The sequence below is a fragment of the Pundamilia nyererei genome, unplaced genomic scaffold, assembly GCF_000239375.1.
Source record: "Pundamilia nyererei isolate P.nyererei 1_Seehausen unplaced genomic scaffold, PunNye1.0 scaffold00003, whole genome shotgun sequence".
NCBI lineage: Eukaryota > Metazoa > Chordata > Actinopteri > Cichliformes > Cichlidae > Pundamilia > Pundamilia nyererei.
In genome coordinates, this window is record NW_005187404.1 from 7,237,858 (window position 1) to 7,250,862 (window position 13,005).

General features: G+C 41.5%; 1 protein-coding gene across 3 annotated transcripts in view; it reads right to left on the reverse strand.

The window, feature by feature from the left end:
- Positions 1-863: 863 nt before the first annotated feature.
- Positions 864-13,005, reverse strand: part of arhgef12a (Rho guanine nucleotide exchange factor (GEF) 12a) — a 43,649-nt gene continuing 31,507 nt past the window's right edge. For all 3 annotated transcript variants that reach the window (XM_005720827.2, XM_005720826.2, XM_005720828.2), the window contains 30 exons: positions 12,804-12,938; positions 12,558-12,659; positions 12,317-12,427; positions 11,746-11,844; positions 11,275-11,317; positions 10,839-10,944; positions 10,503-10,640; positions 10,387-10,419; positions 9,647-9,761; positions 9,446-9,557; positions 9,155-9,358; positions 8,939-9,080; positions 8,821-8,853; positions 8,588-8,739; positions 8,220-8,366; positions 7,921-8,006; positions 7,040-7,165; positions 6,695-6,809; positions 3,969-4,069; positions 3,663-3,740; positions 3,420-3,495; positions 3,168-3,335; positions 2,967-3,054; positions 2,803-2,880; positions 2,626-2,720; positions 2,309-2,515; positions 1,980-2,216; positions 1,642-1,871; positions 1,444-1,519; positions 864-1,334 (listed from right to left, as the gene is read on the reverse strand). In XM_005720827.2, coding sequence (XP_005720884.1) covers positions 1,324-1,334; positions 1,444-1,519; positions 1,642-1,871; positions 1,980-2,216; positions 2,309-2,515; positions 2,626-2,720; positions 2,803-2,880; positions 2,967-3,054; positions 3,168-3,335; positions 3,420-3,495; positions 3,663-3,740; positions 3,969-4,069; positions 6,695-6,809; positions 7,040-7,165; positions 7,921-8,006; positions 8,220-8,366; positions 8,588-8,739; positions 8,821-8,853; positions 8,939-9,080; positions 9,155-9,358; positions 9,446-9,557; positions 9,647-9,761; positions 10,387-10,419; positions 10,503-10,640; positions 10,839-10,944; positions 11,275-11,317; positions 11,746-11,844; positions 12,317-12,427; positions 12,558-12,659; positions 12,804-12,938 — 3,444 coding nt within the window. In that variant the 3' untranslated portion in view covers positions 864-1,323. The remainder of the gene's footprint in view (positions 1,335-1,443; positions 1,520-1,641; positions 1,872-1,979; positions 2,217-2,308; positions 2,516-2,625; positions 2,721-2,802; positions 2,881-2,966; positions 3,055-3,167; positions 3,336-3,419; positions 3,496-3,662; positions 3,741-3,968; positions 4,070-6,694; positions 6,810-7,039; positions 7,166-7,920; positions 8,007-8,219; positions 8,367-8,587; positions 8,740-8,820; positions 8,854-8,938; positions 9,081-9,154; positions 9,359-9,445; positions 9,558-9,646; positions 9,762-10,386; positions 10,420-10,502; positions 10,641-10,838; positions 10,945-11,274; positions 11,318-11,745; positions 11,845-12,316; positions 12,428-12,557; positions 12,660-12,803; positions 12,939-13,005) is intronic.

Genomic DNA, 13,005 nt, shown 5'->3' on the forward strand with positions numbered 1-13,005 from the left:
ACCAGACTAGATGTCTTCTTTTGTTAGACGGGAAAAAAAAGAAAGAAAGAAAACATCAGCACACCGGTTTCTTTTTTGAATGTGTCATGGCACCATTTATTTTGTAAAGTTATGCATAAACCTTCCAACTTGATCATTGTACAGAATATGTTGAACTTCATGACATTATTAGAATATCAGGGAGTCAGATCAGCATTGCCAATAGTAGCAGAAAGAAAGCAGCATTTGCCAGGAGCTGACACTGAACGAGCATGACCGCTCCTTGGAGAAGAGGGGAACAGGGCGAGACACCCAGAGGCAGATGAGGAAGCATGACATAAAGTGTTGGAAGGGATAAATAAGCATCAAAGCCACTAGGCTGTGAGGAAGAGAAGGAAAACACTCAAACATGGTCACAGGGAAAAAGAAGAGGGAGAATCACACGCAAAAGGAGAAGAGGAGCAGATGAGAGGCAAAACACCCCTCAGAGCGAAGAGGACGAAGGAGTCAGCACAGAAATGCAACAGGACCAGATCAGAGCCGGCAGACTCTTCATTCTAGTTAACACCACGCCTAGAATTTATCTGAAATTCAAGACTCAAAACACAGGTCATTTTAACACAATGGGATCCATCAGCAGTGCAACTCTGGCCTCTTCAGTCCGAATACAGTCCTGCAATTCAGCAAGGTGTGCTAGGGTGCTTTTATGCTAGCGAGCACTCGGCTCTCCCACTAACCCTCGTGTGACTGAAGCAGGAGAAGCAGCCAAAAAACTGTAACACCATGGCCTAAAGCATGCAAGCAATATGGGAAACACTTTAAAAAATGAAAAGAGAGAAAATAAATACATCTTGGGATAAAAAAAAAAAATCTTAATACATTATCTTAAAATTTTCCTTTTCTTGTTTTGTGTTTCATATATATATATTCTCAACACACTTCTTTGTACATTTTGGTATAAGTTCTCTTTCTTGCAGGGATTCAAGGGATATGGGTGTTAAATGGTAAAAGGGGAGGGGGGTGAGGTTCTGGCGCAATCCCACATCCCTGATTGCCTTGTGCTGAGGAGGAAGAAGAGGCGGAGGAGGAAGAGGATGGGGGGGGGGCTCGGCATCGAAAAGATGACTCCTCCCTTCAAATGTTTGCTCACACTTAAGTCTCTCATTCTCTGTGGCAACTGATGGAAAAAACAAAACGGGGGAAAAAAAACCAAAACAGGGCTCAGCAGTGAGAGGACAAGCTTATAAGACGTCCAGAAAGTCCAGGACATGAGAAGTAGGAACAGACTACAAGTCGGTACTTCCTCTTTGGGACCACAGCCAAAAGCTGCTGCACAGACTTCCACTATCTCTTATCTGAGGGAGAGAGCAAGATCTGGGATCAGAAAAGGAACAGATACAGGAAGTGATTCATAAATTAAGAACCAGTTATTCATTTGTCAGCGCTGAGCATGAAGTGAGATACCTTTATTTCCATGCGTGTCTGCTGCTGATCTCTCTGGCCTTTGCTGTATTAGACTGTTGTACTTGGCCTCAACCTCCTGTGGGAGAAAAATAATTTACTGCCAGATTACACAATAAAAATGACTACTGTGTATGTGCATGATACCAGTTATTGTGTGTATGTGTGTTTCAGAGCTGTAAAGGATTAAGTGTCGGTTACCTTCAGATAATTGAGGTTGGCCTGAAGATTTCGAAGGTGAGAGAGGACCTGTCTGCTGAAAGAGGAGAGGCTGCCGGCCTGTGATGTTGAAGAAAATCTCAAATTGATGCCCGAGTCAGCAGCGCAGCCTTGGGAAGTGCTCAGCTGCTTCCCTGTGGTTGTTGCCAAGATGTCATCGTCTGTGCTGCTCTCCCCTGGGCCACCGTAACCCTCCAGGACTAAATACGCAGCTGAAAGAATCAAAGGAAAACAGGAAGGATCAGGACGAGGCGAACATTTATGTTTAATGTCAGTTTATTCTATTTAAACCATGAGTTGTTCTGACTGCCCAGACCTACCATAGTCATCAGTCGAGTCAAAGAAGCCGGTGTCTCCTGAACCCAGGTCCTGAGCCAGGTCGTCTGTCTGGGAGCCGGTTTTCTCTGAGCCGTTGTGGACCATCACTCGTGCACGGCTGTCTATGGGGGTGCGCAAAGAGGTGGTCCTGAGGAGGCGAGCCCCTGTGGAGCGTTTAGTTTGCTCTGCAGCTTCCTGGGACATAAGCTGGGTCACTAACACGTGCTTTAATGCTGCCACTGAGCAAAAAAAAAGAAAAAAGTGATAGATTTACAGAGTACAGCTGGATCGCATTTCATGTGCATCAATCCATCGGTTCTGTGCCCCTTACGTGTTTTCAGTGCTTCGTCTGCCCTCGAGGGGAACATGCTAAACGAGGCTCCTCTGCAATCCTCGGCCACTGGATAAGAAAGTTCTGGGTCCACAAAGCCTTCTTCTTCCTCCTCCTTCTCCTCCTCAGTCTTCACTCCCTCAAACGGATTACTGCCAGGTAGCGAAGTCTGCAGTGCGCTTCTACAGACTGGACTGCTTTCCTTATCTATGAAGGTATAATTAAGAGTTATCACAGGGGTTTAATTACAGAAGTACAGCGACACATATTTAAGTAGGACGAAGAAATGGATCGAGGAAATGAGTTGCTCCAGTTACCTGTGGACTGGGTGCTGCCAGTGGATGTGCGGTCCGTGTCTCTACTCAACCTGGAAACTCCCGTTGTAATGATCTCCACGCCGTCTCTCTCCCCACTGGCACACGAGCAGAATCATGTGTTAATAACGAGCATAAACCCTGACCCACTAGATGTGCTCAAATTAGTAAGTAACGTACACGGTCTGAGGTAATGGTATGACGCTGTGAGGCTTAACTTTCATGGCTTCAGCTCTCTGCGTGATTAGACGCTGCCACCTTGTGCAGGGAAATGAAACAGTCATCAGCTCGTATAACAACCGGAACAATGAGATTTAAATGAATCAAAGGGGATTTGCTCTCACGTTCTCTGATCTGAGACAGTGGGCGCCATTAGCTCGTAGATTTGGGCTCCGTTTTCCGACATCGAAAGAACAAAGAAGGACTTGTTGTCTGGCAGAAGAGAGGCTTATTAATGAATATTACTCTACCCTCTATGGATGGAGCCTGTATTATTTCATACCTTATTCTAGTAATAAATCCTCAGAGTTTATGTGGTAACTGACCTGTGGCCACTGAGCGCACCAGCACCGTGTTGAGTTTGATGATAGGGCTGAAGATATGTTTGGTATCTGCAGTGCCCGACAGGTTTTTGCTGTGACACTTCAGTATCAGACGCTCATCTTGTTTCTGTAGGAGAACCAGGATGTCCTCCAGGAGGAGAGTGTAGAGCTCTGAGAGAAAATAGAAAGATGTGGTGTAAGTAGTGGTCACCTTCCAGCTAAACAGCAATAGTGAAACTATCAATCAGAACAAACCGATAGTTTTGTCCTTGTTCACTTTCCATGACAGTGGACCCTCGTGCACCATCGTTTTCTTTGTCAGATCCAAGTTCTGAATATTATGGAACAGGAAATAAAAACAAGAGCTTTAAACTACTGGCTTCTGCTCTGTGCAGTGCTATTTTTCTATCTAGCACATATTTCAAACAGTGAATGTGGGTGTACAACAAGTGAGTATGCTTTAACTGAAGCTAAAAGAGGGCTGGGCAGACAACTCACCTTTAGCTCCAGGATCATTGGGTTGTCTGTCTGCTTTAGAGAAGAGAGGTCCAATCGTCTCTGATAGTCCTCCAACCTCTAGAGGAAGGGAGTGAAATAAACAGATGGGGGAAAAAAAATAGGATAAGTAAGTCCTCTTTAAGAGGATACTGCTGCCTGTGGAGCAGAAGCAGTGGAAATAAAATGCAGTTTGAGTAAAAAGGAAGCTGAAAAGGAAGTTGGAAAACAAATCATCCTAATGGCAAAAAACATGGAAAGGAGATTCAATTAAAAAAAAACAACAACAACAAAAAAAAAAAACCACACCTGTTTGTCCTCAGATTCCTTCACAGCCTGGTTGACGTGACTGAGGATCTTTCTGCAGCAGTCTGCTGCCTGCTTAACTTTCTCCTTCTCCTCTGCATTGTCTGAAAGACGACATTAACCAGTAAGGTCTCCTCAGTTCTGCAGAGGACTGTCCGACAAATTGATATTTCGTCCGGCCATTAACACGCCATCATTCCCAAAAAATTATGACAGGGCTTTGGGGGGAGCGGGAGCACACTTCAGTCCCCTAATAGCTGGTTATTCTTTATCGTTAGTGCATTGTCTCGAGTGAGACCCAAAGGCCGCTGCAGACTAAAATGATGGCCCAAACAATGGGCACGACATTCCCCAAAAATGTGCACTGCTGCCGCAGGACCATTAAAATGATAATCTCTCTATTTGTCTCTGTAACTCATCCGTTCTTTTATGCTGCATTCAGATTATCAAATGCAAATGAGATACCATTATTATTATTTTTGTTTATGTCCATAGTTATGGGTAAATTCATTTACATGCTGTATTAAGTCACCAATAAGAACTAATTGGCACGGGGATTGTGACATGATGAATGTGAGAGAAAAGCTGGATATGATAACTGAACTCTGCTCAAGCAGGTCACATGAGGGCGTGCTGCAGCACTGCAGCCAAACTTAAAGCAAGAATTAATTCTGATCTGACATTTACACACTTTTACTGGTAAGCCAGGCTGCACCGCTACTGTGATGAACTAGATGGCTGATATACAGTGTTGGGTAAGTTACTTTAAATTAGTAACTTAGTTACATTACTAGTTACTTCTATCAAAAGTAACTCAGTTACTTCAAGTTACTCGTTACGTTCAAAGTAACTAGTTACTAGGGAAAGTAACTTTGGTTTTACTCAGAATTCTCAGAATTATGGAGCATTATTATTTAATAAATGCTCATAATTTATTTTTGAGTAATTGCTTCATGTACATCTATGCTGTATGTTAATAAAAGTGCCTGTGTGACATCTGGGACACAGCTTTGACTAAACTCTTTTTGTTCTTACCTTATAGCTTTAAAAAAATTGAGATGTACATCGCAATCCAGCTAAAAAATATCGAGATATGAATTTTGGGTCATATCGCCCAGCCCTAGTCCGTCATGCTAGCTAGCACGCAGTATGAAAAAGTCAGCATAACGAAAATAAACTCCACCTAAACTTGGTTTATATCTGACCCAGATAGACTGGCATGTCATAACTTCTTACCTGAAGTTCAGTTCACCTGAAACCGGCGGCCGCCTCGGGTCTCTCCTCCTGCCTCCCCTTTCCCTCATCCACCTGCTGCCCTCCACCACTTGCTAATGTTACTGAATCTGTGGAAGCTCCGCGATGCCACCACACGAAGTAACGAATAACGAGCCTATCTAAATCCCAGTAACGATTAACGCGTTCCTGATTTTGGCATAATAACTAGTTACCGTGCTCGTTACCACAATAATAACGTAGTTACTGCAACGCGTTAGTCCCAACACTGCTGATATACAGTGCTCATCAAATGTATTAAACATACATTAGGGTGGTGCTCTATGTTACCGATGCACTAAATAAACAATATTGTAATTATGAAAATCATATTTTATGTGTCTGCAATGGTCAAGCCACTGGTACACATATGCCATTTTATGCAAATAATATTTGTATAGCTATAAAATATTTACTGTTGTTACCTATGAATTTTCAAATTCACAGGTTTACAGAAAAAGCAGTAAAAATAGTAAAAGCATATTATTTATAGATGAAGATACCAAATTACAGTTATTTACCTGCATTTCTGCACAGAAGAAGAACTAGTTTGTTTAGTTGTTGAATCCTTGAATAATTTGAATAATTTTAACCTTGAATAATTTCTGACTCCTCAGAGAAGTCCATATTGGATATAAAAATGTGAATTTAGTTTATTTGCCAAATAAATAAGAATATTATTCTTATACATGTAAAAAAAGATAAAGATATTCTGGAGAGACAGTGAGATCCTATCAGAACTAATTGAGCTGTGTAGAAAGACAGGATGAGTTTGGAAGTGATCCAATCAGAAATAATCCCCTTTTGCAGTAAAGTTAGATGAACGCATTTGATTTGCACCTGAGAAAATGGTTTTCTTTCTGATGTCAACGCTGGGGAGAAAGAGATGTCACGGAACATAACGCATCAGACTTTTAAACCTTATATTTTAGCCACTGAATCAATTTTAGATTTAATCTACTTTAATCTTATGATACTTAGTAGACTAAGTTACTACCAAAACTAAATGATGTTTTAGTAAAAGGCTAAAACTAAATCACAATTTGCCGTCAGAATTAACACTTTATTTAATTTTGAGAGCAGTTTTTAATCACAGGAAGCCTAATAAATATGTTAAGCAATGAATAATTTAAAAATAAGAAAGAAAACTATTTATCTAGTCAGGGGACTCCCGTGTGAAAGAGTCTGTGTACTTAAGTACTTGGACTTGTTTGCAGTATTTTATTTCACAGTTTACAAAAATAATCTGCAAACTAAATGTGCTCTAATAATAATAATAATGATAGAGTTGCAGCTATTCGTTTAAGTAAAGGCCTAAAGGCCTGTCACAATTATTAGATTAGATCCTTCATGAGTTGTGCATTAAGGTCGTTGTGCACGCAAAGTAATTACAATGTGAACAAATCCTTGCCAACTGTGGTAAGAGAGCTCTGATTACTAAGAAAACACAACCACACCTGTGTACTTGACAATGTTGTCGAGCAGCAGAGGGTACTTGGTGAGCCGCAGCATCTCCACAGGAATGATGTCCTTGAGTTGCAGTCGGCGACACTGCCTGTTACTCTCTGCCTCCTGCAAAGAAGCAAAATATAAGTGGAGTACCCTTAAATAGCCATAAAAACAGCCCAAATGCATAATTTTCAGTATAAATAGAGACTGAGCTAGAATAAGAGTAAGCTTGGGTTTTTATTTAGATCCACACAACCATTGTTTAAACCATCTGATTGACAAATTGTGAGCCTTCTGAGCAGTTATCTCCTGTGAACACCTTGTATACACTGTGTGCGCAGTGACAAGCGTACCAGAATGAATGAAGTGAACCTCGAGTCCTTCTTCTGTTTGGTCTTTATGAGCTCCAGAGCAAAAGGCTGGTTACTGCAGAACGTCCCCACCGCCTGCTTGATCTTCTCTTCCTCTCCACCGCTGAACTGTTACCACCCAACCCAAGACAGGACAGAGATGGATAGAAACTCAGTCAATATGGGTCAGAGGTAGTAGATTTAGTATTTAACCGCTATGACGAGTGGCTGACTCCAGGGGGGCAGGCTTATGTCCTTGCAGCAGAGACAGCTTAAGTTTCAGTCCAGACTAGATCAATGTTTAGACCCTTAGGGGACTGATTAGCCTACTTATCCTACTCCCTCCACGTCTCCCATTGAGAGACTCTATACAAGACTTCCAGCTCCTACGCCGCTACCTCACATCTCATTTATCACTGACAATATTAAGATGCTGAGATGTCAGCCAGATCTAGGGTATTGAGTGACATCATTTACTAGGGACAGGGCTTCCATTTTTCTCACTCCCATTTCATCTTACTGGAGAGGGCAGATTTTCCTCTCTGTCGTCTTTGATTTTTTTCCCCTCTTTTTTCCCCCCATTTTAGAAGGATGTAAGTGGCAAAAAAGGCCTATTACCATGGCTGTCATATATAAACTGCACATACCCATGTCCCTGTGCACACGTCATCCCAAAAGATTGTCGAATTATAAAGCTGAGAAAAGCAATCTCAAGCCAACGTCAACAGTTTTTTTTCTCGTTATGAAGCAATTTTGGGCAACACTTCCATTTCTTTGTACACAATGTTTTTTTCTCCCCACCACATCAGTCATCTTGAATTTTATTCAATAGAAGGAATTATATGAAAGAGAAAATAGAATTTGGGCATGAAAATTGTACTCACCCAGGAAAGCAAGTCGTCTCCTATCTGATCAATTACTGAAGAGTCATTTCTCTTCCGAACGGCAGCCATTTGATCTGATATGTTAACTGAAATTTAAATAGGAGGAACTATCAGCATGTGTGTGTACAAGATTTTAAAAAAAAGAAAAAGGAATGCAAAATGATAATGTGAGCGTCTGTATGTTGTTAAGAGTTTGGCCTTACTTTAAAATGGAATTAAATTTACACTACAGGACTTTTCAGGCATTTTATTGATTCTTAATGGCTCAGAGGCAGAGGAGATGTGTGTTTATAGTGTACCATGCAGCTGCAGAACCTCTTCCAGATTGGAGAAAATATTCTTGATGTCAGCAGGAGGCAGGATGGAGTCTTTGGTGAGCTTCTGGTAGAAAACGTTGTCCAAAACCTTCAGCATCCGTACATGTGCACGCTCTGTGTAAAACAGCTCTGCAGACACGCAAGATGTTAATTCGAGCTGGCAGGTATTTGCACATTTCAGCATAAAACACATCTGACAGCAGCTTGGGTTGGATCCCAGCAAATGCTGCATAATTGTCTTCCCGTCTACGCACTATATTCTGTATACTGTAGTATTTTAAAGCATATGGAGAGTATACTTTGAAAATACAATATAAGCTTCAGGGGAGTTTGACAGTGCCAGTCCTCACCGTGGATAACTTCCTGTCTCTTGATTTCATGAGGCCTGAGACCAGCTAGAACCTCTGGACGCACCAGATGCTGCCAGTTTGGGGGATCGCACTCAGAATCTGTTCCCTGGTCATCCTCGCTCTGGATATCAGCAGCACCGAGTCCCTCAAGCCTACAGTAATACAATAAAGTTAGCTTTTAAACTAGGTTTTTAGATCAATATAAGAAAGTCCAAATGATCTGGTATTCTTGCCTTCTTAAAGCTTTTGGTGTTCCCTCGTGAGTTCTACAAAAAGTGACAGAGAAATCAGTCATAAAAATAAGAACTTTTAAGGGTAACAGTGTTACTGCAGATGTGACTTTAAAGGCACCTGTCACTTTCTCTGTCATCCTCTGGCAGTTGGTCCAGGTTATATAGAGGGTCAAACTGCGAAGCAGAGTATGGCAACCCGTCCAGAGAGTCCGATGGAAGGATTTCACTCACCCTGCAGGGGCCAAATATTGGAGTCCCACCTGCCAGATAACAAGTTAATAGCCATCGCTCCTTTAAGTGTTTTTTCATTTAATTCATTTGTCTGCTTGCTCACCCATATCAGCGTCTCTGCTGGTGTCAGAGCTGTAGGTGGCGCTAATTGGAGATGATGAGTTGACAGACATGGAGTGTATAAGTTCAGGGCCCTCGCTTGATTGGCTGCCTTTGAGACGACTAGATTCTTTATAATCACTTGTAGACAGTGCAGGTTGAGACATCTGTTTCTGAGGCCGTGGTCGTCCCTCCTGGGTCGTACCCCCTGAATACACAGACAGGTGGAATCAAAATAATATAAAGCTTTGAAAGCTACGTTGTTATTTTTGGTCATTTCAAACTCGTATCTTACCTGACGATTCGATGCGGCTGGGCCGCCGCTGAGGTACACGAATATTAAATTTATTATTCTTGGGAACCTTTTTCACTTTCTCTTCCCTTTCCTTTTCTGTCTTGTTGCCTCGCTGTAGAGTTCATCAAAAACAAGAAAAGAGTCATGTAGGTGATGGGGGAAGAGGAAGAAGTCTCACTGTGCAAGACAAATTTAGATTACCTTAATCATGGGAAGAAAGCTGATCCGAAGCCGTTTGGACTCCAGGCTGCGAGGTTCCTTGACCCTCACACCAAGGTGCTTCATGTACGTATATATAACATACTGCATTGTAGTGCTTAAAAAACAAACAAACATGACAACCAATGAGTTTGGATGCTTTCTGAATTATAATTAACAAAACAAGACAATGCTAAAATTTGAAGAGAGCAAGTATCCATATTGTGATTTGTACCATATGTCACAACAGTCGTTCCTCATACAACGTCTACACAAACCATCTGGGCTGTGCTGCGACCATATGGCATTTCAAACAAGACTGTTTCAATCAGTCACACTTTTGAATTATTTAATATAAACATACTGCATAAATTACATGTTTTCTTTAAGAGACTGCTCCACCGCTTAATTTGTCAACTGTGGGGGATGTAGAGTGGCGCTCGGATGACACTGATATGTATTCTTGCTTGAAACATCAAAGACTGTACTTTAAAGGTGAATAATTACTACCACTGGCAAGTTATTAAATTAGGAGCAGATTGCTGTCTAATGATAATTTCAAGGACTGAAAAGATTTAATAAAAATAAGCCAAGATATGACAGCTCCCTTAGATAATTGAGAGGCATATTACAGAATGTAAATATAGCACAGACACAGATGGCTGAAGGGGCCATGGGAGTTGTTAACTCTTAGAAATCTCTTAGAAAATTTAAGAAACTTGCTTCAGCCAAAGTTTTCTTACCATTTCTCTTCCTCTGTGAGTTGAGTAGTTACCCTGTTAACAGTACGATAAATAAAAATTGATAAAACTGAATATTATGTGCTTCCAACTAGCATGTATATGTATCAGTTACTCACAGGATATCGTCTATTTTCGCGATGATGTTTTCAGCATATGAGCGTTCCCGCTCGAGAGTGCCGCGGTCTCTGACTCTCTCTTGGTCCAGTCTGCCCAGCTCTGCTTCAGCCACTGTTAGGCCCATACTCCGCTTCTGCCTGCAAGTACCAAACACATAAGGAGGTATACTGTTATTACTGTGACCAGGTTGATAATGTTTTAGAGAAACAATGAAGAAGAGGATGAGAAAAGCTTGTTTCTTTTATATATGCCTAATGTGGGAGCTAACAAAATCCTTAGCATCTGAAACCCAGCTAAATCGGCAGCATCACAAAAAATACAAATTCTGAATTTACCTGAAATCTTCAAGATTCTTCTGAATATCAGGGAGCAGAGAGTCCTGCAGTGTTTGAACATGTTGTCTGTTTATTTCCTCTGGGATCAGTTCTGTCCGCCGCCGATCTGCAAACACACACACACACGCACGCACGGACACACACACATACACAGAATAAATATCAAAGGGTTGCAGCATGTCCACAATAAATAAGTGGTATTAAAGCTAAGCAATACTTTCCAAACCATCAGAGCATTTGATTTCTTAAGGCCTTGGCAAGGACTGTGCTTGGCTGGCTGAGGAATCGACTTACAGGGACTGTATAATGAGGGTGCTTAAATTGCTAAAGTTACTCAGCAGAAGCACAAAAAGTCAGCACAAAATAAATATCACCAGCTCTAAATGATGCTGGTTAGGTAACTGAATGAGACAGAAGCTGTGTACGAAATACTTACCAAGATCAGCGGAGACAGATTCAGGAACACCAACTTTTAAATTCTGCAACAAAAATGAAACAGTTCGATTCTTTAAAAGCAAACAGGGATATAAAGGAGTGAAGGTACTGAAGTCAAGCAAAACACTGCCAAATGCTGTCTGCATGAGTTCAGATCATAAATAAAGACACATAACAGTAAATGATCTGGCATTTATAGTGCTTTTCTAGTCTTATTGTGCCCTTGATACTCCTCTATCATCTCCAATGAAAGGCATAACAGCCAATTACCAGCAAATACACCACCCTGTTCTGACCTGTATATGAGATTACTTTAAAATGTGTTTTTAGGCTTTGTTTGGTCGAATTAGTATGATTTTGGAAACACCCGGGCCGGAAATGTGATTAAATTCAATTTGCTACAATAATTTGCTGTAATCTAAATGCAATACTAGATTGTGTGCTCGCCGTGTAAAGACAGATAAAGACTCACTGCTCCCCGGTCAATGAAGAAATTGTGAAGGCCCATGAACACCCGTCTGGTCTCTTTGGAGTTGGTCTGCTTGTAGAGGTCAGCATAGAGGTAGCACAGCTGAGGGAACAAAACATTAAAAATCAAAATAAAATAGGAACTGCAGAGTCTCCTAAACAGCAAGATTTTGTTTTAAGACAAGTTAAGCTTTCTTCCCATAGTGGTTCACTTCTTACTGAGATAACTTATGCCACAAAAACTTATGCTGTGAACCCATCGCTGGTTTATCTGCAGCAGGTATGTTAGTTTCATTCTGTTGTATGTGTGCAACTGCTTCATATGTTTCTAATATTATACTTTATTCTTGCATTGTAAAATGAGATTCTCAGCTGTCAGTGCACTAAATCAGTGTTGTTGGTCAGATGTTCATGTGACTGGCGCATACCTGGGACAGCAAACACTGGGTTAACTTAGCAAATTGATAACCAGCTTTGTGTGACTGGGTGAACTTTCTTCACAGCAAAGGGCCTAGGTTACGTAAAAACTGTAAATAATGCATAAAAGCCATCAACAAATATGAAGGAAGTCTTACCACAGGAGCAGGGTCGAACTGAGAGATGACATGATACAGAAAGGCTGCGAGGTGGGCAGGGCGAGACTTGAGCAGCTCAATATTATTAAAGCTGTTACACTGGCCGTTTGTCTGAAAAACAGTCAGTACAACAGTTTACCTCTAATCTTAACCTATAAGTCATTTGAAATTGTATTTGGGCTTTCCGTAAAATTGTAGGGTTTTGCAAATAAATAAAAGAGATAATGTCCCCCAAAAATACCTGCTCTTGGTCTGAATCAAAATAGTCATCCTCAGCTCCAATGATCTGCGAAACCAGGCGAGACGAGGAGGGACTGCTGACTGTGGTAGGGGAAAGGGCGTCCTGTAGACGAGATGTCAGGTATGGTCAATATGTCTCCCCCATTTGGACATTCATAACCTCTTGACCTTATTGTGTGGTTGTAACAGTTAGAGGAAAGACAGAGTAAATAAATAATATGTGTGAAGATAATTTCCATAAAGCTACCAGATCAGTGGTGTCCTCTGTCTCTGGGGAGTGGAAGGAGTTGTAGCTGTTCCTGGGTGTGGTCTTTGGGCTGGGGCAGGAGAACTCTCTTGGACACTGGCTGTCTGGAGATGACGGCCCAAATATGCGAGATATCTGAAAGTGGGAAGGAACACACACACACACACACACACACACACACACACACACACACACACACACA